Below are 27,761 nucleotides of genomic sequence, written 5' to 3' on the forward strand. Positions count from 1 at the left end.
GCCTTCAACATCTGGTGAGGTCCATGTGATAGCACCATGGGTGTTCGGGGTAATGATCTAACTCTGGCCTACATCCCAGTACCCCAGACTAGTCCCGTATAGGACTTCTGCCTTTTATAGTATGTAGAAGTATTGTGTATGTTGTATAATACGAAGTAAGTGGTGTTTAGGTATATCGCCTAAACGGCTGATTTAGAACTGTGTTTACTCTAACCCGTAGAAAGTCAGTGATAAATGGTGTCGCGGAAATTTTGTTTTACAAATCTAAATTTGGTGTTCGGCTTTTCGCACTGCCCGCACCACAAAATAGCTTTGTGCAGAATACAAAATTTTGTTTTGGTCCAGTTGTGTTCTCGTGTGCGGGGAAGTCCTACAGCCCATGTGTAACTTTGCGTTGGTACATAAACGTTAAAGTACATGCCAGATAAAAGTGAATGTTTTTACAGGATTTGTCGTTTTAAACCAGCATAGCGTTTGTATATGTTTAAGTAATGATAACCAAAAGATGACGTCAAGTTATAAACATTTTGTGGCTGGTGTGGCAGGCGGTACAACAGCTACTTGCGTTTTACATCCATTGGATCTTATCAAGATACGATTTTCAGGTAAATACTTTGACTATGGATAGCCTACTCATAATATTTGTTAAAATATAAAATGATAATGTACATAAAAAACATTCTGGTTAGTTTTAATACAAGCATAACAGCCTATAAATATGATATAATTGTTTTCTTTTAACCCATGTGAATGTTTCGTTTTAGAAGAATCATGTAGATCTATTAATGTCAATGTTAATCATCCTCATTCATAAAAAGTTACATATGTGGTAACTTGTAAGCTGACACGAGGTGTATGAAACAAAACACCTGTGTTATAATGGCCGTCGTGGCCCTGCCATGCAAGGGTGAAAGGGTGAAGTAGTTGCATTCATTCATTGATTCATTCTTTATTTTAATGGTTAGCGTGCCATACTGTAGCCCAGTGGATGCACATTCAAGGCTTGGCGCTGCTACTTTAATACTTTGCCGTATGATAGACGAAAATGATGTCTCAATGTATGGCACGGTCAACAGTCCTTTAGGATAAAAAAAAACAAGCAGTTACCTGAAGATCTCTCTCCTACATTTATTCTTTTATAAACTGTTCGTTGTAACAAAACTCCATTTCTTCACACACAGTCAGTGATGGTTTGCCAACCAGACCACAGTACAACAGTATGTGGGACTTAACTAAGAAGGTTTGGAGAACAAATGGCGTACGTGGTTTATACACTGGTGTCACCCCTAATATAATTGGGGCAGGGATGAGTTGGGGGCTTTACTTTTTCTTGTGAGTTGAATTAAGTGTTTGCTTGATCTTGTTGCTTCAGTATGGTTTGGTATATACTACATTGTCTTTACGCACACTTGTTTCTATTAGAAGTTTAACTTGATAATTATTAATTATTAAAGCTTTTGTTTTGTCGCTGTTTCCTGTATTTTCTTTTAAATTATTTTTAAATCATTGCTACCGTAATCGAAAAGACAAATAAAGTTATAGTAGGGTGGGAGGAGATGGGACACTTTTAGCACATAATATCCAAATATCCTGATCGTGTTTTAAACAATTAACAAAGGTCTATGGGAGTTGTGAGGATAGGTTTTTTTAATTCTTTGAATGTTCTTTGTTCACTACTAAATGGGACAAGAAAATGGAATAAACAGGTTTCCCATCTTCCCCACCCTGCTATATTATTATTTAATATTTATATTATATTGGCAACTTTATTTGGTTAGCAGTATATCATAATTATGAGACCTTAACATTGTGTTAAGTAAGACAGTAGTATAGTCACTTATGTAAAATCTAAAACAAGCAACTCACTTTGTTTTAGCTACAACACCATCAAGTCATATCTAAACAATGGGGAGGGATCAAAAGCTCTCACAATCCCACAGTATATTGGATGTGGGCTGGTATCAGGTAGGAAAGCTACATTTGGTTATATTGTATAAGAACATATATACCAATACTATATATTTATACTTGAATTTATTTAAGTTTCACAAAACATTTACGATATAGATATACTCAATAACATTAAACAACAAAAATCTTTATTTCGGTAAATTATAATTGGTCTTTCTTTATTGAATTTTTTAGTTATTCCTGTTTGGATTCGTACTTTTATTATTGTTATATTAATGATAGTAATTTGTATTTTGTATGTTATAGGATCTGCAACCTTAGCCGTAACAAATCCGATATGGATTGCAAAAACTCGTCTCTGCTTACAATATGAAACACAACAGAAACAGTACAGAGGGATGACGCATGCTATACTTGATCTGCACAAACAAAGTGGGGTCAGAGGATTGTACAAGGTAACTAACGCACTGTGAATTCCTGTTCAAGTTTACACTGTTTTTTTATTAGGGGAGTGTAAAATGGGTGTACGTTTTTTGGCCAACTCTGGTCTAAATCTCAGGTCCCATGGCATGACTAGCTGGGACCTTACCCATATAGAACAGAATGTGCATATACAATGTTGGGGTAATGGACCAACTCTGGCCTAAAGCCCAGGTCTCATGGCATGCCTCACTATAGGACCTCTCCCATATAGAATAAAACACAATAGATAATAATGTCCATACACTTCTACATAGCAGAGCAAACATGTTGTTTAATAAAATTGGTCGATTTCCTTTACCAGGCATCTAGTTCTTAAACATTACCATATTTTAAATGTATATATATATATATATAATATATATATTTGTTTTGAACTTTCAGGGATTTGTGCCAGGTTTGTTTGGCACGAGCCATGGAGCGATTCAGTTCCTTGTTTATGAAAAGTTGAAGATTTGGAACGCAAGAAGAAAAGGGAAGGATATTCAGGATAAAATGGTATTTATCTGTGTTGTGTGTGTAGGTATTCAAATTGGCTCACTGCAAACTTATAGTTTATGAATCTAAAGACATATCTTAACAAGTTAACATAACCACAGTACATAGGGGGATATGACAAAAGTAACGTGTTTTGACAAACTCACAAACTTAAATTTTAAAGTGGTCCATAATTGAAAATTCTGCTTTTTGAGTTGACTTGGTGCAAACTGATTAGTTGCTGAAGCCATAGACACATCTTATCATAAATACAGTTCACAAGAGAACATGGAAAAATGTGGTGCATTAAGTCAAAACCCAAATTTTGCTTTTATAGTGGGCAATATAGCATATAGTATGCAGTTATGTGTAGCTTGTTCACACCAGTTGCAATGCACCTACGTACTGTTAGACTGTACATATATACAAACCAATGTACCATTTCAGGATACATTTGATGTGCTAGCCATGTCCGCCACCTCTAAGCTTGTTGCTGCGACGTCAACTTATCCTTACCAAGTAGTGAGGTCAAGACTGCAGGACCAGAACCGTGTTTATAGTGGAGTTATGGATGTCGTTAGAACAACTTTCAAGTAAGATGTTTTGCATTTATTTGTGAGTTGTGTTGTTGGATAATGGTGTTATATAACAGGTTAGACATGGGTTTTATGCCAGAGATTCCCCATTATCCCTGCTATTAAAAAGATGTTCATTATTATAGCTTATGGGTGGTATATGACAATGGGGATATTGTTGTTATATAATGGGGGTTTGTTAGGTCAGAGATTCCCCATTACCCCTGCTATTAAAAAAATGTTCATTATGAACATTATGGTTTATTCCCTAAGTACTTGAATGCGCTATGGTTATGTTGCCTTTAATGTAAACATAGTATGTATACATGTTAATACAGTAGGTAGTTGGTAACATAACTTATTTAAACTGTAGAGGTTGGTGACTTTTTGCTTGAATTTCTAGGTTTTTGTATAACCTGAGAGGAATTTTTTGCATAGTTGTGCAACTCATTAAGACTAATATTTTGTAAGTATGTAGTGCCTGAGTATGGTGTTGCTAAAATTATCTTACTTTTGGTTAAGGAATGAAACTTGGAGAGGTTTTTACAAAGGGCTGACTGCAAACCTTTTAAGGGTAACTCCTGCCTGTTGTATCACGTTTTACACTTATGAGATGATGGTGTATTATCTACCTTGATAATACAGGGTGTTCGGAAAGTCACTGTGCACTTACATATTTATTAACAAACGTTTTTCAGTATAGAATCCAGAAGTAAATATGAACGATAAATCGATAATTATAAATGGTGTTATAAGTGACCCCCGTTAGCAACAATACAGGCTTGGACCTTCTTATTTTGTTTCTAAACACCTTAATCAGTAAATATTAACTATAAGCGTGCAGTGACTTTCCAAACACCCTGTGTATGCTGTATTGTTATCCTAAATCGTAAGGCTGGTAAATCATGCCTAAAACAGCAATTTCCATGGTAAAGTAGGGGAAGATGGGACATTTACTCATTCTATTTTCTCGTCCCATTTGGTAGTAAACAAAGAAAATTCCAAGAATTATAAAATCTTATCCTCACGACTCCCATAGACCGTTTTTAATTGTTTAAAACACGATTAGGATGTTTGGATATTATGTGCTAAATGTATTCCATCTTCCCCCCACCTTACTATATCTACCTTATACATATAAGCACACACTGTGTCGGTGTTTTACTTCAGCGTAGTTTGATTCTTATGCAATAATTATAAAAGCAAAAACAATCTGCGTATAGAAAGACATTTAATCATTAAGCAACGTGCTATGTTATGTTTACTAAACATTGTTTAGCTCAAATGAATATTAATAGCCTATTGTAACCGGAATGATAATATTCCTTAAATTTATAATATAGATAATACATGATTTATGTTTGTAATTGCTGCAATTTTGAATTTATTGTTCATATGTGACGTTTACATTTGTTGAGTTCCAGCTCCTTTTTGAGCATTATCAAAGAATGACACTCGTCTAAATTTGCATGGCTGGATAACAGTTGTTATAACACAGGTGTTCTGTGGTATACAGCTCGTGCCTGCTTACGAGTTACCACGTATGTAACTTTGTGGTTGTTTTTTTTTGAATTGTGAAAATTTTGACAACTAATTTGTATTTGTTGGTTTGCAATGTAAGCACTATAACAATCTTTTTTAAACAGTATTATTGGCCAGTAGCAAAACTAACACGAAAATCATTTAAAAACTTTTGAAACAATACTTTAACATTTATTGAAAACGCTTGCATATTGCACGGAAACTACCACAACATAGATACAACATATGTGTTCAAATTAGATTCCCCTCTTAATGATAATCATGGTAATAATATTAGTTGTGTGGTGAACCTCAGTCGAGGAATTTACGATTCATGTTTTTCCCGAATAAAACTTCCCGAATTTCTGGAAGCATCTGTGAAAAATAGAAAGTTTTAATTTTGTGCAGATTATTTGGAAATCATACGCACTAACATGGACCATAAGTGTCTTCTTATACAGTAAATACACATGGTGAATGTATGCACCATGCGTATAAGAGGGCACCCGTTTTTTTTTAACACAACAGTGAGCATGATCGTGTATGAACACACTATGTGTATAACATGGTTGTCTTCGTATACACCAGACACATGTGTACTATGTGTATAAAAGAGCACCCAATATACATGAGGCGTATGAAGATATGTGTGGGGTATAAAACCATACAACTTGAAGCTTACCTGTCTACCAATAAGATCCAACCTCGCATCTAATGTGTTCCTAACCCTAATAGCCCCGTTAGCGCTCGTCATAATCACCCCACCACATGTGTCCGGGGTTAGGAATGAACTTTCGTTGACCTCCACGACCGCGACGCGGTTTGTCGACTTTTTAAACGCATCGACCACATCGGGAATCAATGCCTGGGAACATCAACTTTTTATTATTGATATAAACTTATAATTTCATTGCATTCAAAAGTTATATTTTTAGGCAGCATTGGTAGCATACTATGTAGTATTGCAGGTAGTTTATAGTAAGATAATACCAATTTGTGTAAGTGAGGTCCTACAGTGAGGCATGCCATGGAACCTGAGATTTAGGCCAGAGTTGGCTCATTCATTACCCCAACATCATTTATTCACATTTTATTCTATATGAGTGAGGTCTAATAGTGAGATACACCAAGGTCCTAAGATTTCCAGAGTTGGCTCATTACCCTAAAATTACTTATTACCCCTTCATTACCTTAACTGTCTGCACATCTTCCTTTAAACATTGAACGATAACTTTGTCCTCCAGTAGTTGAAAGAGACCTTGGCTTATTAATCCAAGCAGAAGTGAATTGTATTGAGATTGGTTTCGTTTAAGGTCACTAAGTTGGTCCTTTGCTTCACTTAGAATATTCTGAACACAGTTTAAAAATGTAATATGTAGAATGGAGGCAAGAAACCATGTATTTATAAAGTTGTATATGTTTATACAAGTAAACCAGGTATATATTAAGATGTAATAAAGTAAACAAGTGTAACAGGAACCATAGAAACAGTATATTGATTCAGAATTGCAATGCATAACATTAGGACAGAAGTAACTTGTACCTGAATATGGTCTTCTCTATATTTGAGGATTTTTAGTCTTGCAGCATTTACTAGTTGTGATTGTTGCCTGTGAACATAAAACAAGACATTGAAAGCAGACAAACTAAAGTTATACAAACTAAACAATGCAACCATGTTGTGTTCATAGGGTTTTTTATATAGTACGGTGAGGGGAAGATAGGAAGTCTTTAAATTTAGTCTTAAATTGACATCATGTTAAATGTTAAACACATGATTTTAAACTGTTAGGTAACTTGACTATGGTGAATTGCATTATATTTGAAAGAACATCTGGTTACAACAAATAATTTGTCATCTTACACTTTCTTCTGCTGCTCCAATTGTTTTTGTTTTCTCTCATAATACGTCATTATCTTCTGTCGTTGTTGTTGTACAAGACGACTTTTTTCAATTTCAAATTCTTCGTCAGCCTGGATGAAATACTTAATGAATTCTAACAAAATGGTTTGGACATTGTTTTTAATTGATGATCAGTTAATTGCAGGCTTACAACAAAGATTGAAAAAGCTAGTTTGGTTTGTTGTTTATTTCAACCAAATAGATATAAAATAAAAAGCTCTTTAAATCGCTGCAACTTTTCTTATTTCATGTCCTCATGGTTATGTTAAGAAACATGAAGGTTGAAAACATTGGTTTAAGTGTCATTTATGTTAGATATAGTAAAGTCAATATGTTGGGACCTTTGCCATAATTTCATCAACTTTTTCATCTGCTTCTTGGTCGATGAATGCGATCATGTGATCAATCTGTGGAACAGAAGTGAAGGTTTAATAAGTTATAGTACATAGGTGGAATATCCTGCCATGAACCAGTCTGCAGAGTATGGCAGGTACAAGCACGTTTTCGGTCACTACTTTTGCTTGGTTATGCATGCGTGAGATCTCACCAGGAACTTCCATATTCTGCAGACTGGGTCATGACAACACATGGATAAATATAAAATATAAATGTTTAGAAGTTAGGGAAACTTTGTGAGAACATTATACGGTTGATGGATCCTGCACTAGCACTAGAATTTAACATAAATATATCTATGTTTATGCATGTAAATAATAAATGATTACTTCAAGAAGATGAGACCTTCAACTTAAAGTGTTTGTTGACAAAAGTTAAGAATTAAAATGCGTAAACATGTTGGTACGTTATGGTCAGGTCAAAACATTTTCGATATTCATGTAGAAACCTTCCACGCATTAAATTGGATGTACCTGCTTTTTGACTTCTACTTCACTTAAGCCCATATTGGTATATATGCAGAAACACAACGCAGAATATAAATATAAACTTCCTAAACTTTAACCAGATGTAGATATTAATTTAATGCAGTTATTTTACGCAAAATTTCTCAAATCATAACTAATAAAGCGGTCTTGTGCATAAATGCGCTTCAATTATTCCAAAAATATGTTGACGAAAACTTTTAATAACATACGTTAACAACATACGACCCTGCTCTCATCCGTTTTATATCATGTGATTTTTTTATCATGTGACAATAGACATCGTATGCGAGCGCGGGGTGTCGTAGAAGTGTTTTAATTTCAGATTGGTATTGCCTAAAACGAACATATTTGTAGGTTAACAAAAAAATATTTGTTTATTGAAGCTGTAGTTACTAAAAATTTAATGAACGCCCTACGCCCATACGCTGTAGCTAACACAAACGCAATCCAGAGTTCGTATACAAACATGTTTATGCAACGAGCCACTGACTCAATGCATACACATTTAAGACGACTTAAACCGTGTTTCGGTAACAGTAATGCTTTGACTCATTGCAACCTTTCATTTTTTATTTATATAAAAGAATGTAAAAATACATACAGACTAATTTGCGATTGTTTTTTAAACCAAGTGATTTTAATAGTTTCACATTCGGGACGTTTTTTCATTTTAAAGTAATCGTAACTCCACTTTGCAAGGATTGTTACCTGGCATTGACGTAGAAACTTTGCGTGACGTAGTTGAGTATGACGTATATATACAACGCCGGTCAACTTTCCGAGTTTCGGTTGCGGGCATAATAGTAATCAACGTAATCTACGCGCGGCCACTGGTTGCAAACTTCTCGTTCTATTTCTGCCTGATAGGCAAAGGTTTAGTTCAGAGTTATGCTACTGATTGTTTACTGGAAATAGCAACTTGATCAACTAGTTAGAACGTTTAGTTTTATTTGTAGCAGTGGTTGTGAAGATTTTTCGTGGTTCAGTATTAAAGACATCACGCTGAAGGTGAGATTGTTTATTGTTTGTTATTTTTGAAGTGTATTTGTAGGAGTGGTATGCTGAAACTTAAATATACGTTCTGCATACCACCCTAAGTCTGGTGCTTGTCTGATCGGACTGAAAGTTCTGTTGTGCGCATAATAGTAGGGTGGGGTACGACGGGACACCTTAGCACATAATAACCAAATATCTTGTTTCAAACAATTAACAACGGTCTGTGTAAGTCGCGCGGATACGGTTTTATAATTCTTTGTATGTTCTTTGTTTACTACCAAATGAAACGATAAAATAGATTGAAAGGCGTTCCTTCTTCACCCACCCTACTGTACTAGAGGGGAGAATCTTTTGCAACGACCGGGCAACTTGTATGGGAGCTATAGGGGTTACGGTGACGATGTTTTAGGTCGCACCGTGTGTTTTAAATTACCAATTAATAAAATTTGTTTTAAAGTAATTTGTTGGTTGGGATTTTACAATTTAAGTTTCGGGTATATACCATATATTCCATCTGATTGGCAAGGCGTAATACATTTGTTGTTGTAATTTAGATTAGCATTTATAAAATGCGTTCAAGTTTTAAATATGATGGCTAACACTAAAAGATATACTCGCATAGTCAGCTGCAAGGTACAATGAAAATACTAAATATTGTGAATTATGTGTACGAGGTAAATCGGACTGAAAAACTTTATTTCTATTAATTTCGTAATAAAATGTATAATTGGAACAATTATAAATACGTAGCAAACGCGTTAAGGGCATTGTTAAAACATAGTATACTGAAACGACTTTGTTATACTATGGTTAAAAAATCATTTTATTTTTGGTAATTTTTTATTAATATAAATCGCAGATATAGCGCTAATTATAAAACATTTATAGTAGGGTGGGGGAAGATGGGACACTTTTAGCACTGAATATCCAAATACCCTGATCGTGTTTTAAACAATTAACAACGGTCCATGGTAGTCGTGAGGAAAACGTTTTTATAATTCTTTGAATAATCTTTGTTTACTACCATATATGACGAGAAAATAGAGTAAAAAGGTGTCCCATCTTTCCCCACCCTACTATATATCATTGATAATAGGTCAATATTACCGTTCATTATTGAAACTTGTAACTCATAAGTCGTAACGTCACGGTGACGTAATCCAAGCGGTTTGCAAAAGTCAAGCAGTGTATTTATCTTAGAAAGTATATTGACATTCTTTGGCTAAGGTTTCAAGCAAGTGGTGTAGAAGTAATATATGTTGTGGAGCTTCCACGTCACTGCTTCTCTTAACGTCTGTGTGACGTCATCACTATGGCGTCATCACTCTACGTTACTAGAAGAAAGTTACTGCATGTCCTCGTACAATAAATGTCCTGTAAAAGTTGAATATTTCCACCCCGCCCCGAGGGCGCCCTCTACCACTTCTATCCTTACGTGATCCCCTTTCACTAGGTGCAGCAGAGCGCCGTTACTTGCTGTCTCATGGTCTGCACCGTTAGCATCGGCGAAAGCATGAACCATCGCGCCACCATTTACCTGTAAATACAAATTATTAAAACTGCGAGTAATTGAAAACATGGGAAATGTGCAAAAACAAAAATACAAAACATAAAAAATAAAGAAATTGTATCGAATTTAAATGCATAAACCATGAGAGTAATAAATACTCGCATATTACGTTACACGCATATATACCGTAAGAGCGACCACTAAGCCGTTACTGTTGAACGTTTTAATAATCCGGAACTCAAGCGAGTAGACTCCGTTAACAGATGGCGTGAAATGGTGCCTCGCTGTGTCGTAACAATTCCCATAGTTGAGTAAGATTGAATCGAAAGTTACGATGGTTCGGATCTCCCCTTGTTTTGTTCGATAAGTGAACATTCCTTCTCCCAACGCGTCCGATGTTCTGGTAACTGAGAATGCGACCCGTTGTGACCTTTGACCTAATGATGATTGTTTCCGCATAATTGGAAGTGCTGCGTCACAAACGATGACGCATTGGCCTTGCAGAGCCACATTTGGGTCCACGGTTGGGAATGGGTCCCCGTCTGTGTTAGTAGAAGCCGTGGTTTGGTAGATGCCGTTGCATTGGGACCCACTTACAATGTACTGAAGTATAATAAACGGGAGAAGTTTTAATTCCATTTTAAACATATATCTTGCGTGATCTGTAAAAAAGAAAAAATCGGATCCTTATTTATAGAGGCTTCGAAATAACAATGTTCGTTTCGTGAATCTGGCCCTGCTAATCTAACTTTTTTAGTAATGAATAGCGTAGCGTTCAACGACCCATTTATTGAAAGTATGCATTTAATATTTTCAGTAGGCACACAACATACAATAGAGTGGCGGAAGATAGGACACCTTTTCATTCTATTTTCTCGTTCCATTCGATGGTAAACAAAAAAACATTTAAAAAATTATAAAACCGCATTTTTACGACTCACATAGACCGTTGTTAATTGTTTAAAACACGATCAGGATATTTGAACATTTCGCGCTAAAATCTCCCGTTTTTTCCTACCCTACTGTAACAACAAAAAGTTTTGATTTTCGCAATAAAAGTTCGAAGGTTTTATACGACCCAACCAAACCAATGGTTTAATTACACGTTCGGTATATAGCAACCCAGTGGGCTTTGAGAGTTATATTGTTACTGCAGCATCTGCTACTTAATGAATATTCCTGCATGACTGCAGCTTTGATAATAAAAAATTAATCCGTGACATTTTCATATCTCAGTGTGTGTCTGTACACCGGGTCGCATGTTGTCGTGCACAAATAATTAGTTTGTACTTTCCCATCTTGTGTTTATCACCGCATTCCAGGACCCCACACAAGGCCGTTTAAATAATTAAAGGCGCTATATATACATCGCGTCTTTACATTTTAAGACCTGTGAAAGCGATCGCTGTAAAAATAGAGTTCGATCTTTGTGCGTATACAATATTGACATCCACCATAAACATAATATATCACATGATATTATTTCTATGTGCTACTTAAAAACCACAAAGCTTAAACGCTACCCACGCGCGTGACAAGTCCTTACTCATTTAAAATATCATCAAATATTAATTGTTACCAAAACACCGAGACTTCTGTTCCGACGCCCCCTGCACTTAATATGACAAAACCTAAACGCAAATCAAACGACAAAAAAACATGAAACTGCTTGTATTGCTATTACACTTCAAGTACAGTAGGATGGGGGGAATCCGGGACACTTTTAACTCTATTTTCTCGTCCCACTTAGAAGTATACAAAGGACAAACAAAGAATTATAAAACCGTATCCTATACCATTGTTAATTGTTTAAAACACGATCGGGATATTTGGATAATATGTGCAATAGTTGTCCCATCTTTCCCCACACTACTAAATATTACTGTTGGGTAAAATGGGATAGCGTTTTTATCGTATCATTTAGTAGTAAACAAAGAATATTTACGAAATTATATAACCGTATCCTAACGACCCTATAGGAGCGTTGTTAATTGTTGAAAACACGATCAGGAAATGTGGAACATTTTCTGCTAACAGTGACCATCTTACCCCACGGTGTTATATAACTCCTATGTTACTAAAGCTATGAGTTTTAATGGGCCAACCCTGGCTTAAATCCTAATTCCCACATGGCGTGCCACGTCGTAGAACCTTTTCCTTATAGAAAACTATGGTGCCAATCCTCTAGTGTTAAAACTACGAGCGTATCGCCATTGTACTTATGCTTTAAAATTGACATTTTAGTTTACGTTGAGGTTGTGTTTTGTGAGCGATTGTCACACTCGATGATCATACAGTAACTACACATTACAATATTGTTCAATATTAACATCCATAGTTATAACCGATTTGTGCATTGTTGCATTACATGGGAAACATCCCCAGGCATAAGGTTTAGGAAAATATCGATTTTCGCAACTCAGTGGTTTTAGTTTGCTGTTTTATACAAGAAAAACCTTGTTTAAAAACGGGTTTATCGTTCCCATTATAGCCTATACTGTTCTTACACACGCGGTTGGAAACTTGTTAATTCTAGTTAACGCGCAGTGGTTTTGTTCTACGTAACTTTTAATCGATTTTCCAAATACACTTTATATGAAGAATATAAATACACGCAATGTAGCTTATATGGAAGAGTGGGAACGATGGGACATTTTTTCATTTCCTTTTCGCCCATTTGGTAGTAAACAATAAACATTTTTAAAAATAATAAAACTATACCCTCACGACACCTATAGACCGCTGTTAGTTGTTTAAAACACGATCAGGATATTTAGATATTACGTGCTAAAGTTGTCCCATCTTCCCTCTACGACTCACTACTGTGATAGTTTTAGATCTATAATTACGAAAACGAATCTCACAAAACGATACAGTTGCGTTTCATCATTATATAATAGGTTGAGGTAAGATGGTCCATGTTTTCATTCTCTTTTTTTTTGTCCCAATTGGTAGTAAACAAAGAATATTTACAGAATTAATTAATCGACTCTAAAAGCGTTGTTTATTGTTCAAAGTACGATTAGGAAATACGGGATACTTTGTACTGACGGTTTTGTTTTTCGACTATTACCTGCTGCACATAAAACTCTCATAGAAGCGCTATGGTAACCATACACTACTATAGTTGATTTAACTTTTCATGCACAATCAGTTAAGATATTTTCACTGAAGATTATTATCAGACACGTTGTCGATTTTGGAAGCCTTGTAAAGATTATTTCCTTGCTTGAAAATTTTCGATCGCTTTTCAAAGTGTGATGTGTTAATGTAGGTGAATGCATTATTCATTATATTGAGTGATGCTGGGAGCTCTTAGCAGGTATTTGTGCCACTATTGCTAATACGTGTATAATGCCAAACTATTTCCCTTTAACAAATTGGTTATCATTTTTTAATTGGATTTGTGAACTATGTTCAAATCGTTTTTATTTTTTATTTTTTTTTTGCTTGCTGCGGTAAACGTTTAATGTAATGGGTCATAATTTTGCCTAATTTCGATCGCGTGCCACGCTGTAGGACAACACCCACACAGAATAGAATGTGTATATACAATGTTAGGTTAATGGGCCAACTCTGGCCTAAATCCCATGTTCCCTTGCATGCCTCGCCTTAGGACCTCACCCTTATAGAGTAGACCGCAATATGCATCCGACTATTTATTTCTTGATTTCGTTTTAGTTCGTCCCAAATTTTGCATTTGTTCAAATACTACATATAACATTAAATCTGACGAAAAAATCTGTGTGTATTAATCAGAAACACGTGTACATACAAAACTAAACTCCCCTTTACGAATTCTTAAAGTGGTATTTTCATTTTAAAAAAGCGTATACATCTAAATCAATTAGTAACGGTACAAAAATATAAAATACGCCGCTTTTTAGTTAGTATGCTATTGATGCTATATAAGAATATTTTGAACATCAACACATGTACTGTTTTTATTATTAATTGAATTGAAACAGCTTCACCATTCTCACTCAGAGTCGTATAAACACCGAGTAGTCCAACTGCCGTATATGTGTGTCCAAAATAGAGCAAAAGTGGTGACTTTGACAATGGGTTTAAACGAACTTGTTAAGTTTTGTTTGTGTTTTCCTATTGTGGGAAGGTGTAAAACAGCTTCTATTTACCTTACCAAACATTTTTTAGAAAAAATGTATAAATTTAGCCGCATTAAATGACTAAAATGTCGCAAATCAACCGCTTCTAATTCTAATTTTTGACTTTTTTTGACACAGAAAACAAATAACACATGTTTTTTACATTTTTCAACCTTTAAATTTGTTTTCAGGCCCAAGTTTTTCTGTAATTTACCGAAAAACATACATTTTCCCTATACCTACTGTGTTATTTTGGAACCAAATTGCCGTTCAATTTGTGTTTTACGTAACAATGGGTTGGACTACTCGGTATTTCTATGGCTCTGTTCTTACTAATTAAGGGATATTTTGAAACATAGAAAAACACTACGAAATATAATCTGGCCAGATTTTCAAGTTGCTCTTATGGGTAATACAAAATCTAAACAATTAACTAGAGTGTTTATTTATAATGTACCAGAAAACACCTTCAAAATTAAATTACGCCTGGCAACAGAAACTTTATATACTCTGTACAGCGTAAAAAAATCTGTCAATAGTTTTTCTATGCCGAATATATAGGCAGATTCTATGTAGCCTACACATATGTACGTCTTGTTCATTCTAATTTATATACACAGCTTAAATATTTCCTTTTTTTTCTGCATTTTAAATTAGACCTAACTGCTTCTGCCCTGGATATATATATATATAACTCCCTGAGAATACAAAGAGTGTATGTTCTAATAATCCGTACCTACCACCAATATACACTCCAAATGCAACAGCAGCAAAGCAGCCAAACCTGTACAGCAAGCGACAGACCTCAACGCGACTCTGCTTTCCAAACTAAACCAATATTCCGTGCCGCTCCCGCCCAAGTGATATACTTGATTGAAAACTAAATTTAAACTTCACCAACTTTTTAATAAAACTTTAAAAGATAAACCAGATAGAATAACATCTGTTGATCTAAGTTTAGTATAATCCTCACAGTAACTCGACCCGTAGTTTTACACCAAGTCCGTTATCTTGTATATATAATTACGTCTGACACCTTTAATAATTAATGATTGCAACAGCTAAGATATATGTTGCGTGACTTTCTTACGCAAACGTTTAGTGAATTGTAAATAATTGGCTTGTTTGGAAATACACTACGTATCGTTGGAAATACACTCGTTTTTATACCAGTTGAGCCACTAATATATTATTTATACTATGCCTGGTAGCAGAAGTAACAAAATAATTGGCTTCTGTAACTATATTTGCAACATATTAGGGTGGGGAAAGATGGGACACCTTTTCAATCTATTTTCTCCCCCAATTTGGCAGTAAACAAACATTCAACGATTTTTTATAAAACTTTATCTTCACGGCTCCCACAGATTGTTGTGAATTGTTTAAAACACGATCAGGATATTTGGTTATTATGTATGAAAGGCGTCCCATCTTCCCCCACCCCACTATATTTCTAAAAAGCAGGGCCGGATTTGTGAAACCAAAGCTCCCAAACTATAAGTTAATTGAGATAACAAAGCAATTCAATTTATTGCAATCTGGGTTCAAAAATACAGCTGTTTCGAGCTTAAAAATAAATAAAAGCATCTTTCGATCGCTTTTTCGTTAGTCAGAAATACACAGATAGCTTCTGGGACGTTTTCTGCTGAAATTTAGCTTTTTTAAAACATCTTTATCTCTTTATTCTGTGCTTAAATTCTATTATTAGAAACACAACTTTCAAAGAGCTGTAACCTTCAGGTCACTAATGGGTTGAATGAACTGACAGCTTTACTTCAACCAAAACGAAGATTTAAAGATAGATTAACAAACTGATAAATAGCTTGGAACCCACTAACTATAGCATTATTTAACACGCATATAATATATAACGCTTATATTTTCATAAAGATCTGATATGCAGATGACATTTTCATTAAAGGCCAAATACTAAAACGAGATTTCTATTCGCAAAACGAGTGTTGCTTCTGAGCTAAAACTATAAATGTAGTGATTCGCGTTTCGGGGTAAGACCGTTAGAAAATATAATATCCCATATTTCCTGATCCTGTTTTTGACAATTAAAATCACTTTTATAGAGTCGTGAGGATACAGTTATATAATTCTGTAAATATTTTTTATTTATTGCTAAATGAGAAGATAAAACAGAAAGAAACATTATCTATCTTGCCCCAGCCTGCTATTTAGTTGCGTTTATAATTATAAACAACATATCATCTTTTTTAAGTCGACTTTCTCTACTTGACCAACAAAGCATCGAAATCGTATTTTTATCATCCAAAATATAAGTATCCTGCATGTATTGTATACGCCTTATGATTAATAATCACTAACAAAGTTACATATAGTAGGGTGGGGGGAGATGGGACACCTTTAGCACATATTATCCAAATATCCTGATCGTGTTTTAAACAATTACTAACGGTCAATAGGAGTAGTGGGCATATAACTTTATAATTTCTTGAAAGTTTTTTGTTTACTACTAAACGGAGCGAGAAAATAGAGGTAAAAGGTGTCCCGTCTTCCCCCACCCTACTATATATATAACTCTTAACCAAAACTCTTAAGCTGGCACGGCGTGTATAAAACAAACACCCGTATTATAACCACTATCGTTGCACGCGAGAACAAGTTACATTTATTCCGTCACTTTACTGTATATGCATTAAAATATAGTTCCACAGCCCACAAAGCATTGATCAGCGCCACTCAAAAACATAAATGAATTTGCGGATGTTAAATGCCAAATTTGCATAATCTATTGACTGTAAAATCATTGATTTCGTTTATAAAAAATTGTGAAACATTTTATTTGATTAAAACAAAGATTTTGTCTGCGTATTGTCTGGCGCCGTCACAGAACGGTTTCGGGCTATATCTGCCAACGTTATATTGGTGTATTTCCAATGTAAGGACGACAATTGCTTCAACCCAGTTGTTCACTAAACGGTTGTCCAAAACTGTCAGCCATAAAAACAAACAATCACCGACAAAATTACACATGGTAACTTATAAGCGGGCACAAGGTGTATGAAACAGAACACCCGTGTTATAACGACTGTCGTTGCCCCGTCACGCGGAATAAATAAGTTACATACGTGGCAACTTATAAGCGGGCACGAGGTGTATGAAACACCCGTGTTATAACGAATGTCGTTGCCCTACCATGCGAGGATAAATTAGTTATAATCATGCATTTCCGCGTGGTTTTTAACTGCCAAATGACTAATTCCTAATTATTTCAACTGTATTTTTGAAAACATGTCAAAACAACAGCGCAAAAACAGTCCATTTTCCAAAGGTGCGCTGTTGAAATGTCTTTCCAAAAGCGGTTATTTTATTGAATTAAAAGTTGCGTGTTTGGCTAATCGATACTTAGGCAGGCGCGGTTCCTGAGGGAATGAAAATCAGGAAGACAAATTCAAAGTCCAGATCGATTGGAAAACTATATTGACAAAATGTCGTTCAACCTGTCTTGGGCGTCCCCCAAACACAGAATACAAATAAGATAAATCAGTTGCTTCGATTTCGGAACAAATAAATGTTTACGCCTACGACTTTTGAACATGTTAGATTAAACTTCCCACATAGTTGGGTGGGGGGAGATGGGACATCTTTAGCACATATAGTGTAGGGTGGGGTAGGATGGGAGATTTTTTTCATTTTTATTTTCTCGTTTATTTGGTAGTAAACAAAAAAATTCAAAGAATTATAAAATCATATTTTTACGACTCCCGTAGACCGTTGGTAATTGTTTAAAACACGATCAGAATATTTATATATTATGTGCTGAAGGTGTCCCATCTTCCCCCTTCCCACTATATTATCCAAATAAATATCCTGATCGTGTTTTAAACAATTACTAACGGTCTATAAGAGTTGTGAGAATACGGTTTTTTAATTTTTTGGATGTTCTTTGTTTACTACCAAATGGGACGGGAAAATAGAATGAAAAAATGTTCCATCTTCCCCCACCTTACTAGGCTATATGTTAAACTTTTAAAGAGGAGTATTTTAAAAGAAAAGCAGTGTTATCATTTGGATCAAGTTGTCATAATATATACCACTTATTCACTTACGCTCACTTGTTTTAATGTATGTTTTGTGTTACATTCTAAATAGTCCCATCTTTCCCCATCCTACTATATGTTAAACTTTTGTTACCAGTTTATATTCACGGTGAAATATAACTTGTAAAATAATGGTCGTTGTAGAAGCGCTTATATAGTTAAGAAATTCCACTTCGTATATAAGTTAGAAATTATTGCACGACATGTAATTATAGACTTGGGATTTATTCCAGAGTTGACTCATTTTCCCAACACGTTATATTTGTATATTCTATTGTGTATGTATTCCGTTATTTTCGTGGCACGCAATGGGACTGGGGATTTAGGCCAAAGCTGGCCCATTACCTCGAGGGTAAAAAAACACCATTGTTATTATAAGATAACCATGGGCATTTGAACAAAGTGTAGCAAAATTACGGGAGAGCGTATACATCATGGGCATTTGAACAAAGTGTAGCAAAATTACGGGAGAGCGTATACATCATGGGCATTTGAACAAAGTGTAGCAAAATTACGGGAGAGCGTATACATCATGGGCATTTGAACAAATTGTAGCAAAATTACGGGAGAGCGTATACATCTCTTTTCACACGACATTGACAGTAAATGGTAGCTATATACACCGTTTACTATGCAGTAGAAGCACCTCTGTTTCCCACACTTAACATAAATATTAATAACTTTAGTTGCGACATTTATCCGAGGTGCTTAACACAGATCACTGACCAATCACCGACATCATGTTCGTTACGTCGGCTTCACACTTGTATATTTTCCCACGGTTATACGTACTCAATATTTAAAACTTTCCCCATTCCTTTAAAGGTCATAAAATCAAATATTTAAAGCAGTGGGCAAACATATGATGTCTTAGGGTGTAAATATAAGTCTGAAACCACCGCAAAAAATGAACTAACATCATATATACATTCTATATAGTCAATGACTCTATATTATAAACTGTATTAATAAACTGTACGCAAAAATAAACCCGGAATATAGAGACCATCAATGTAACAACTGTTTGGAGTAGTGAGCCAACCTGGCCTCAATCCCAGGTCCCATGGCGTGTCTCTGTAGGACCTCACCCGTATAGAATAGAATGTGCAAATACATTGTTGGGGTAATGGGCAACTCTGGCCTAAATCCCAGGTCCCATGCCGTGTCTCACTGTAGGATCTCACCCATATAGAATAGAATGTGTATATACAATGTTGGGGTAATGGGCCAACTCTGGTCTAAATCCCAGGTCCCATGCCGTGTCTCACTGTAGGATCTCACCCGTATAGAATAGAATGTGCAAATACATTGTTGGGGTAATGGGCAACTCTGGCCTAAATCCCAGGTCCCATGCCGTGTCTCACTGTAGGATCTCACCCATATAGAATAGAATGTGTATATACAATGTTGGGGTAATGGGCCAACTCTGGTCTAAATCCCAGGTCCCATGCCGTGTCTCACTGTAGGATCTCACCCATAGAGAATAGAATGGGCATATACAATGTTGGGGTAATGGGCCAATTCCTCTCGTACGCATTAAAAAGTAACTGAATATAATTTTGCTTCCAAATCAATAAATTAACCTTTTAAGTCCATGAAACAGAACACCTATGTTTTGCAACCGTATCCTCAGCACGACTTTCATAGACCGTTGTTAATTGTTTAAAACACGATCAGGATATTTGGATATTTTTTGCTAAATGTGTCCCATCTTCCCCCAACCCATACTATATAATCTATTCTATACCAATACGACTACCACTGTTCCCAGTACTGTGCGCAAATTAATTCAGTTGTTCCACTGCATTCATCTCAACACTCAGTTGATTTTACAACCGTAGATATTAATCACGCCGCAGATTTTTATCTGACGTTGTTGGGATTCGCTCTCGTGTTCGGAAGTGCTCGTTTCGGGTTGACTGGCTTAAACTGAAGCCAACCTTGCTTGGTGGTTTGCTTACACAAGGTGTTTTTAATTTTTGTTTCAAATAAAATATATTAAGGGGCTGGGGGGTAATAAGACACCCGCTTAAGATAATTTATTGACTTTCGTGTATAACGAATATCAGAATATTAATATTACATTATAAATGATATAGAACTCGTATTGTTGGATAATTCTTGTTACTTTTATATATATAACGACTCACCCCACTCTACTTGATCCTTAGTACGCCATTAGTTGGACTCGGTTTTGTTTGCTGCGTATTTGGTCGCGCATGATGTTGTATGGTGGTAGTCATTATATTGGCATAGTAGGGCGGTTGGGGTTTCATTAAAGTACTGGGGGGTAAGATGGGATACCGTTGCCACATCATATCCCATATTTCCTAATCGTGTTTTAACAATTTACAACGTTGTTTTAGAGTCGTGAGGATACGGTTATGTAATTTTGTAAATATTCTTTGTATAATACCAAATGGGAAGATAAAGCGGAATAAAAAATGAAATTCTGTAAATAAGTTATTGCCGTGTGTTTCGCAGCACTTTGTGTAATGGCAGTTGTGACATCAGCGTTGTTAACATGGTTATGGTTTTTATCATGGAGAATTTGCGCAAGTCCCAACGGTTTAATTGCGGCGTTCCATCAGCGACTCGTAAACGTGCTTTGGCATAAATCAATATTTCATGAAAGCTTGTTTGCTGCTAATTTTCTGCGCTCACTTGCACATTACTCATGTCAACATGCGCCGTTCCACCAACAGCAGAATCCCCAGTAATTTTATACACTTGCGACTTATGGGGTGTTTTAATCACCTAAACGTGGTGATTGATTGGGGCCTAACACCACTGCCAAAACATGAAGTCTGTTAAGAAATTTAAATTATTAAAACATTCGTCTTTGAAAGCAAAGTCTGCCAATTCTACGCAGACAACCAGGCGGCTGTTGCATTCCAAATAACTTTGTAACCTTTAATCTTATATATTGCTACGTTTTACTTGCTCTGACGACGATACACAGATTAAACATATGGTAGGGTGGGGAAAGATGGGACACCTTTGGCACATAAAATCCAAATAACCTGATCGTGTTTTAAACCATTAACAACGGTTTATGGGAGTCGTGAGGATACGGTTTTATAATTTTTTAAATGTTCTTTGTTTACTACTAAATTGGACAAAAAAATAAATTGAAACGATGTTTCGTCTTCTTCCCACCCTACTATATTATACTTTAAAACCACACTGGTGGCGAGCTGTTCTTTTCGATCGAGTTTTAACTTTATTTTCGCAACAAAACGTATATTTTGAAGTAATTTGTAACCGCATTGCTATCGAGTTGCCCCCTTCCCCTTGTGATTTATATTTTGTACAAACTAAATTACGAAAATAAGCCAGAGATTCGGGCAGCTGGTGACGAGCGTGGCAACCGAAGGAGAATTTCTTGATGATAAATAGTTGCAACTATTATTAGAAAATATCTCTTTTACCCAAAAGTGGCAAATAAACTGTACGTGAGGTCTAATATTTTACACGAACATATATTTGTGTGGGGTCTTCCAGGCGTAGCAGTATATTGGTCCACGTATAAAACAATAGAAGTGAGATAAAATACGGATATAACTCATATATTAATTGATTATACAGCGCATACATCCCCAAGGAATAGCATTGTAATCGATAAAATATAAGTTGCAAAGTTGTTACTTGCTTTATCCTGGCATGCACGGGTATACAAGTAATATAGTCGTTATAACACCGTTGTTATTCCTCATATACCTCGTGCCCGCTTGCAAGTTACCACGTATGCAACTTATTTACCCTCGCGTGACGGGGCAACGACAGTCGTTATAACATGGGTGTTCTGTTTCATACACCTCAAAATATACGCTCAAACGTAAATGGTATAACGCTGTTTTAGAAACAAGCATAAACCTATGAGACACTGGACTTTATAATCTGCGTGTTACTCTGTAGTTTATTGTAACAATATTTATTTTTTGGCAAATTTTACTCTAGTATGGAGTCACGACCATATCTTTATAAAAGATCGTGTTCCCCGACCGTTATACGACGCCTAAATATACCCATAGCAATCGCATTACTGATGGCAATTAAAGCATCCATGAATTTGGCAGCAAGATGTCTTCAATTATTTATAATGTTGTCCAGTGAACTCGCGGGCGGTTGGTGGTTCGTTGTCACGTGATTTTACACGTCCATGACGTCACTTTGGTTCATCTTTTCGAATATGATACCGAATACCAAATTATTTAAACCGGCGAAAAGACAAACGACATAAATTCGTTTGGGAGAATAAATAAGTTACATCCACACATTCCCAGTCGCTTTTTGTTGGCTGTTTTAACGTTAATGAAGTTTGTAGATGAGAAACTAAAGTCAATTAATTTGATCTATTGTTGCAAAATGTACGATCGTGTTTTGTATATTACCGCATTTGCCCAAACATTTCGCTTCTTGTAATTTCAATAGCGTTTTGTATAAGATACTAACATACAAATACAACAGTTTTGCACCAAAACACGCGTATAACACACAAACAGCAATAAATAGCAATTATATAACAAATGTATATTTACTACATATAAGCGGAAGAGGAAATGTTAAAATTTAAAACTCGGTACTGCCGATTCGTGGTTACATATATACGTGAAGCAAATCCGCAAGGTGGGGCTATAGAGTGATAACTTTCCCAATGCTGACTTATGCACTATATAAGATTAGATACGTAGTCGAGTGAGATTAGAATACGATTAGTTTAACACGTAGCACCATTGAATTAAAAGGGCAGAGATTTAATGCGATGGTTTCGTCCGTGTAATTTGACTTTGTCTGTTTTAATCGAATGTTATTGCATCCTATTCAAGTGTAATTGTGCTGTTGTGTTGTTAGCGTTAGGTATTGTTTAAACTGCATTGAAACGATGTAACGGCGGTCAAAGACGAACAAATATTTGGTTTCATGGGAAAATTTGGTGGAATAAAACCAGTAAGAATATGACAACCGTAGCAGCTACGTGTGAAGTCCAAACGAACGAATTACATGACGATTCCAGCTCTTCAGAAACGAATAGTTTGGATAGTATAAATGGAAGTCTAAACCATACGACTAACTGTAGAAATGAAGCGGCGTATATCGCAATGGAAAAGGAATTAGACAAAACGAAACAGGTTGGGCTATATGTAATACGTTTATAATGAGTGTGTAATTTTACTACTGTGTGCTTAGCTTGTTAGTTATATTTGCTTTTGCGTTAAAATGTATTTACTCCTTTATTAAGTCAATATTAATATTGGGTACTAGTAAGATACTGTGGTTACATTTAGCGTGAAATAGCGACCAAAATGGCATTTTTGAGGCTTAATGCCGCTATCATTATTAGACAGAACACCCATGTTATTAATACTGTGGTTCCCCGCCATGCGAGGAGAAATAAGTTAAATACATGGTAACTTGTAAGCGGGCACAAGATGTATAAAACAGAACACCTGTGTAATAAAAAATGTTTTCCTACCTCGTAATGACAAGTAAGTTACATTTTTTTGTTTAATTTCCATTCTGTATGCAGGACCTTGAGAAGAAGAATGCTGAATGTGAGAACTTACAATCAATTCGAAGTAAAGTCGAGAACGAACTTGAAGATTTAACAGCGAGTTTATTTGAAGAAGCGAACAAGATGGTTTATGAAGCAAATATGACGAGACATAAAGCTGAAAAGAAACTAGCTGAGGCAGAAGGAATGGTTCGTAAATCATGAAACTGCGTAGTGTTGTAACTGACTAAGTTTCCAGGCAACGATATATAACTAAACTGTTTGTCAGCGTAAACCAAATATAGATAACCAATGAATATGAATGAATGAATGAATGAATGAAACTTACTTTATCCTCGCGTGACCGGAAAACGACAGTCTTTATAACATGGGCACCTCGTGCCAGCTTACGAGTTACCAAGTATGTTACTTTGTGGGTGATTATTATATAAAAAGATATAAGATGATTTGGGACTAGTATCTTTTGGAAAATACCCAAGCAGGTTACTAAGTGTAAACACTAAACACCCCACCAATAAACCATTTACGCCTCTCTGAAGTAATTAAAACTGCAGAACTAAATTGCTGGTTATGATGTTCTAACCTGCAATTAACATTCAAATACAGCAAACTTGCATAAGTGTCACTTTAAGACTTTCTGCCAGTAAACAGTTTTCTCTTACAAAATTGTCGACAAATGTTGTTTTTATTTAATATAATAACTAATAGGTTAAAACACAAAAATGTTACCTAACTTAAACTGTATATAAACTTTCCAAAGTATTGATACAGCCAATCTCATTACTTCATTATACCAAACTTACTATCTGTGTATCTTATTTCAACTAAGTTTAAAGACATATCTTTTAATTAAACTTTCTAAAAATAACTAAATAAAAACAGATTTTTAACTGTTTTTTACAACTTATCTAATTCTAATACACAGATAACACAGCTAATTCTCATATTCACATGCATAGTAATAGTATGGGTAAGCTTATGTAATGGTTTAATAATGCTTGTTGAAAGTACTGGAACATAATATACTATCCACACAAAATCAATAAGATTTAGAATTTATGATTACTGAGCTGTCAAAATCGTAATCAAAATTATTCATATTTACGCTAGACTTACTGTGTGTCTAATTGTTCCATTCAATAAAATCATTAGTTCATTTGGTTGTATTATCTGACACTGTATAGTAGTATTCTATACGGGTGAGGAGTGAGGTCCTACAGGCATACCATGGGACCTGAGATTTAAACCAGAGTTGCCCATTACCCCAATATTGTATATGCACATTCTATTCTATATGGGTGAGGTTCTACAGTACATGCCATGGGACCTCAGTTTTAGGCCAGAATTGGCTCATCACCCCAGACCCTAACACCGAAATAATTTTCTGTTAAATCCCTATACCCACAAACATGTATTTAATTTTGTTAACTTTATATTTTTACACCCCATTAATGTCTTGGGGAATGGCAGACAAAACGCTTGCCAATGAAATTAATTTTTTCAGGAATAAGCTATAGTAACAACAACAAAATACGTTTACCATCCAGATTGAAGCGTTAAGGTTGGAAGTTGATGCATTGAAGTCCCTTGTACTTACTTCAACACCAAGCAACCCTAACCCAACATCCCATCCACAGTTGATTAAGAAAAAGAACGGTAATTTATCATTTAATTCTTAATTCACACATTCTCACTTAATTTTTTTATTAGTTATAAATTAACATATTATCATTTAATTATTAATTAAGACAGTTAATTAAGAAGAAGGGTAATTTCAGAGTACTGTTTTTTTAACCATTTACTTTATACCATGGAAAAATTATTTATGTATATTAATAAAAATTCTGCTTTTTTTCGTTTATTTTTTAATTAGATTTCTTTTATTTTTCCTTGTAGTTTTTATTAAAAATTGTTATTTTTCACTTTATTTTTTATTAAAAGTTTTTGTTTGTTTTTTTTAAAGTTTTTTTTTTCATTTTTTTTAAGTTAAAATCCCGATGTTCCAGCTTCACCGATCCGAAATCTTAAACTTCCGAAAAGTTGGAGCAAAGATAAGTTGATTCAACCCCAGTTGGAGGTCCCAAAGTTGGACGAGGAAATCCATTTAAAGGTTGATGATCAAGTAAAGGTTGAGGTGACAATTGTCTCAATATTCAAATTATTAAATTTATGTAGATTTTATTTCATTTTATTTTTTTTGAGTATGGGTTCTATAACGAGGTGGATTCAGATTAACATCAGAGCTAATCCGAAACTTCCATTAACTCACGGCAACAATTAAGGATTCTTTTCTATATAGGTAAAGTTTTCACAAAAAATTTACAAAAAATCCTGTGATATAAATTGGAGTTGGCCCATTACCCCAACATTGTATATGCACATTCTATTCTATATGGGTGAGGTCCTACAGTGAGGCATGCCATGGGACCTGGGATTTAGGCCAGAGTTGTCCCATTACCCCAACATTGTATATGCACATTCTATTCTATATGGGTGAAGTCCTTTTTTTATATATATTCTTAATTTCTTATAGCCATTTCTTATATTACAAGAACTTTTTACTCTACATTTCAGGTTGACCTAACGTTACAAGCCGAGTTATCTATGTGGCTTGCAGCAAACTTATCGAGTAGAGAAACATGTGGGTGTGACACTCCATTATTATATTGTGTGGATCAGTGTGTGGCTATTGCACAATCATTGTTTCTAAAGCGAGTGTCACGTGAAGATATTCAACCTTGTTTGGATTTCGACAACGTAGACCTCGCAGTGAAAGTATCTAAGTGTATTCATACCAACTCGCTGTCAGTGGAAGAAATGCCAACGTCGGAAGTTTCAAGGTAAAAATGTTGAACAGGTATTCAAATAATTCTCCAAACCAGTGTGTTTTAATCTCACAACATATTTAGATCTTCTGGATAAGTTTGAAACATTACAGAACTACAACTATTTCACAAAACACTTAATAGTTCGGGTGTCATTAAAACGTCAATGCACGATATGCATATAATAATTGTGCAGCAATAGATCCAATAATCTAACTTTGTAAAATCAAAACCTAATTTAATTCTCTGGATTTGTTTGCGACACAAAACTTTATATAAAACTCCTAAATTATTATTAATTAGCACCAATATATGCATGTAGTGTGTATTAGGTGACACTCAAATTATCAAGTGTTGTCGTTTTGTAATGTTTCAAACTTATCTAGAGGAACTAAATGTGTTGTATGATTAAAACACAATTTACAAATCTACATCATATGATGATATAATGGATATATAAATTATTATTAATTGGGAAAAATTTCGCTGATTGCGTCTCTCTACCACCAGCCTACCAGGTTAAAAGAATCATAAAAAAGCTTAAAACTAGACATGGTGTCAAAAGTGCAGACACCGAGTTATAATTAGTTCGTTGTCTGTTATGTCTACCACGTATTTAGGTATTGCCAGCTGTATATAATGCAATAGTTATGTTTGTATGTAAACAAGTCTGCATGATGAGACATTCCTTGTTGTGTATATTGTTACATGTATATATAAGCTATGCAGAAAATTGTTAGCCATACATATAAAAAGTTGAATAAAAATCAGCGGTCACTGATGGGTTATCCATATTTTCAGTATTGATAAAAAATATTTACCTACAGTAACTTGTTAAGGGTATGGGTTGTATGAAACGGAACACCTGTGCTATAACGACTGTCGTTTTCCTGGTGTGTGAGAATAACCAAGTTGCATTCATTCATTTATTAATAAATAAAATAAAATACTCACCACAAAGTTAATATTTGGTACTAATAGCAGGCAT

At 35.1% G+C, this 27,761-nt stretch overlaps 4 protein-coding genes and 1 long non-coding RNA gene across 6 annotated transcripts in view; 3 read left to right on the forward strand and 2 right to left on the reverse strand.

Moving 5' to 3' along the window:
• The first annotated feature begins 274 nt into the window (after positions 1–274).
• On the forward strand, positions 275–4,952 carry LOC100184440 (mitochondrial folate transporter/carrier). 2 transcript variants are annotated; one of them, XM_026837602.1, is made up of 7 exons: positions 275–605; positions 1,182–1,332; positions 1,877–1,965; positions 2,218–2,366; positions 2,776–2,889; positions 3,316–3,461; positions 3,521–3,584. In XM_026837602.1, exons 1-7 carry the CDS (start codon positions 506–508, stop codon positions 3,567–3,569), a joined length of 798 nt encoding a protein of 265 aa, XP_026693403.1. In that variant the 5' UTR covers positions 275–505; the 3' UTR covers positions 3,570–3,584. The 2 variants fall into 2 exon arrangements, with proteins under 2 accessions (XP_026693403.1, XP_002121509.1); XM_002121473.5 differs by lacking the exon at positions 3,521–3,584 and adding an exon at positions 3,966–4,952 and having other exon boundaries at positions 285–605.
• Positions 4,953–5,134: 182 nt separating this feature from the next.
• On the reverse strand, positions 5,135–7,901 carry LOC100178177 (V-type proton ATPase subunit E-like). The gene is made up of 7 exons (XM_002121721.5): positions 7,737–7,901; positions 7,209–7,274; positions 6,829–6,938; positions 6,508–6,574; positions 6,155–6,313; positions 5,647–5,829; positions 5,135–5,339 (listed from the first exon to the last, which is right to left on the reverse strand). The coding sequence occupies exons 1-7, from the start codon at positions 7,767–7,769 to the stop codon at positions 5,277–5,279; spliced, it is 681 nt and encodes a 226-aa protein (XP_002121757.1). The 5' UTR covers positions 7,770–7,901; the 3' UTR covers positions 5,135–5,276.
• Positions 7,902–7,994: 93 nt separating this feature from the next.
• On the forward strand, positions 7,995–16,290 carry LOC113474861. Its single transcript, XR_003396569.1, has 2 exons — positions 7,995–8,759; positions 16,072–16,290. It is a non-coding gene; the product is annotated as an uncharacterized LOC113474861 (long non-coding RNA).
• Positions 9,787–12,017, reverse strand: LOC100182073 (cerebellin-1-like). Its single transcript, XM_009862614.2, has 2 exons — positions 10,444–12,017; positions 9,787–10,284 (listed from the first exon to the last, which is right to left on the reverse strand). Exons 1-2 carry the CDS (start codon positions 10,903–10,905, stop codon positions 10,093–10,095), a joined length of 654 nt encoding a protein of 217 aa, XP_009860916.2. The 5' UTR covers positions 10,906–12,017; the 3' UTR covers positions 9,787–10,092.
• A 6,977-nt stretch (positions 16,291–23,267) lies between the features above and the next one.
• Positions 23,268–27,761, forward strand: part of LOC100179741 (guanine nucleotide exchange factor for Rab-3A) — a gene marked incomplete in the record, with an annotated part of 5,542 nt that continues 1,048 nt past the window's right edge. Inside the window, 5 exon segments of the mRNA XM_026837597.1 lie at positions 23,268–23,565; positions 23,964–24,137; positions 25,496–25,604; positions 25,955–26,082; positions 26,523–26,788. Coding sequence (XP_026693398.1) covers positions 23,392–23,565; positions 23,964–24,137; positions 25,496–25,604; positions 25,955–26,082; positions 26,523–26,788 — 851 coding nt within the window.

Source organism: Ciona intestinalis, chromosome 14 (assembly GCF_000224145.3).
Source record: "Ciona intestinalis chromosome 14, KH, whole genome shotgun sequence".
NCBI classification, from domain to species: Eukaryota; Metazoa; Chordata; class Ascidiacea; order Phlebobranchia; family Cionidae; genus Ciona; species Ciona intestinalis.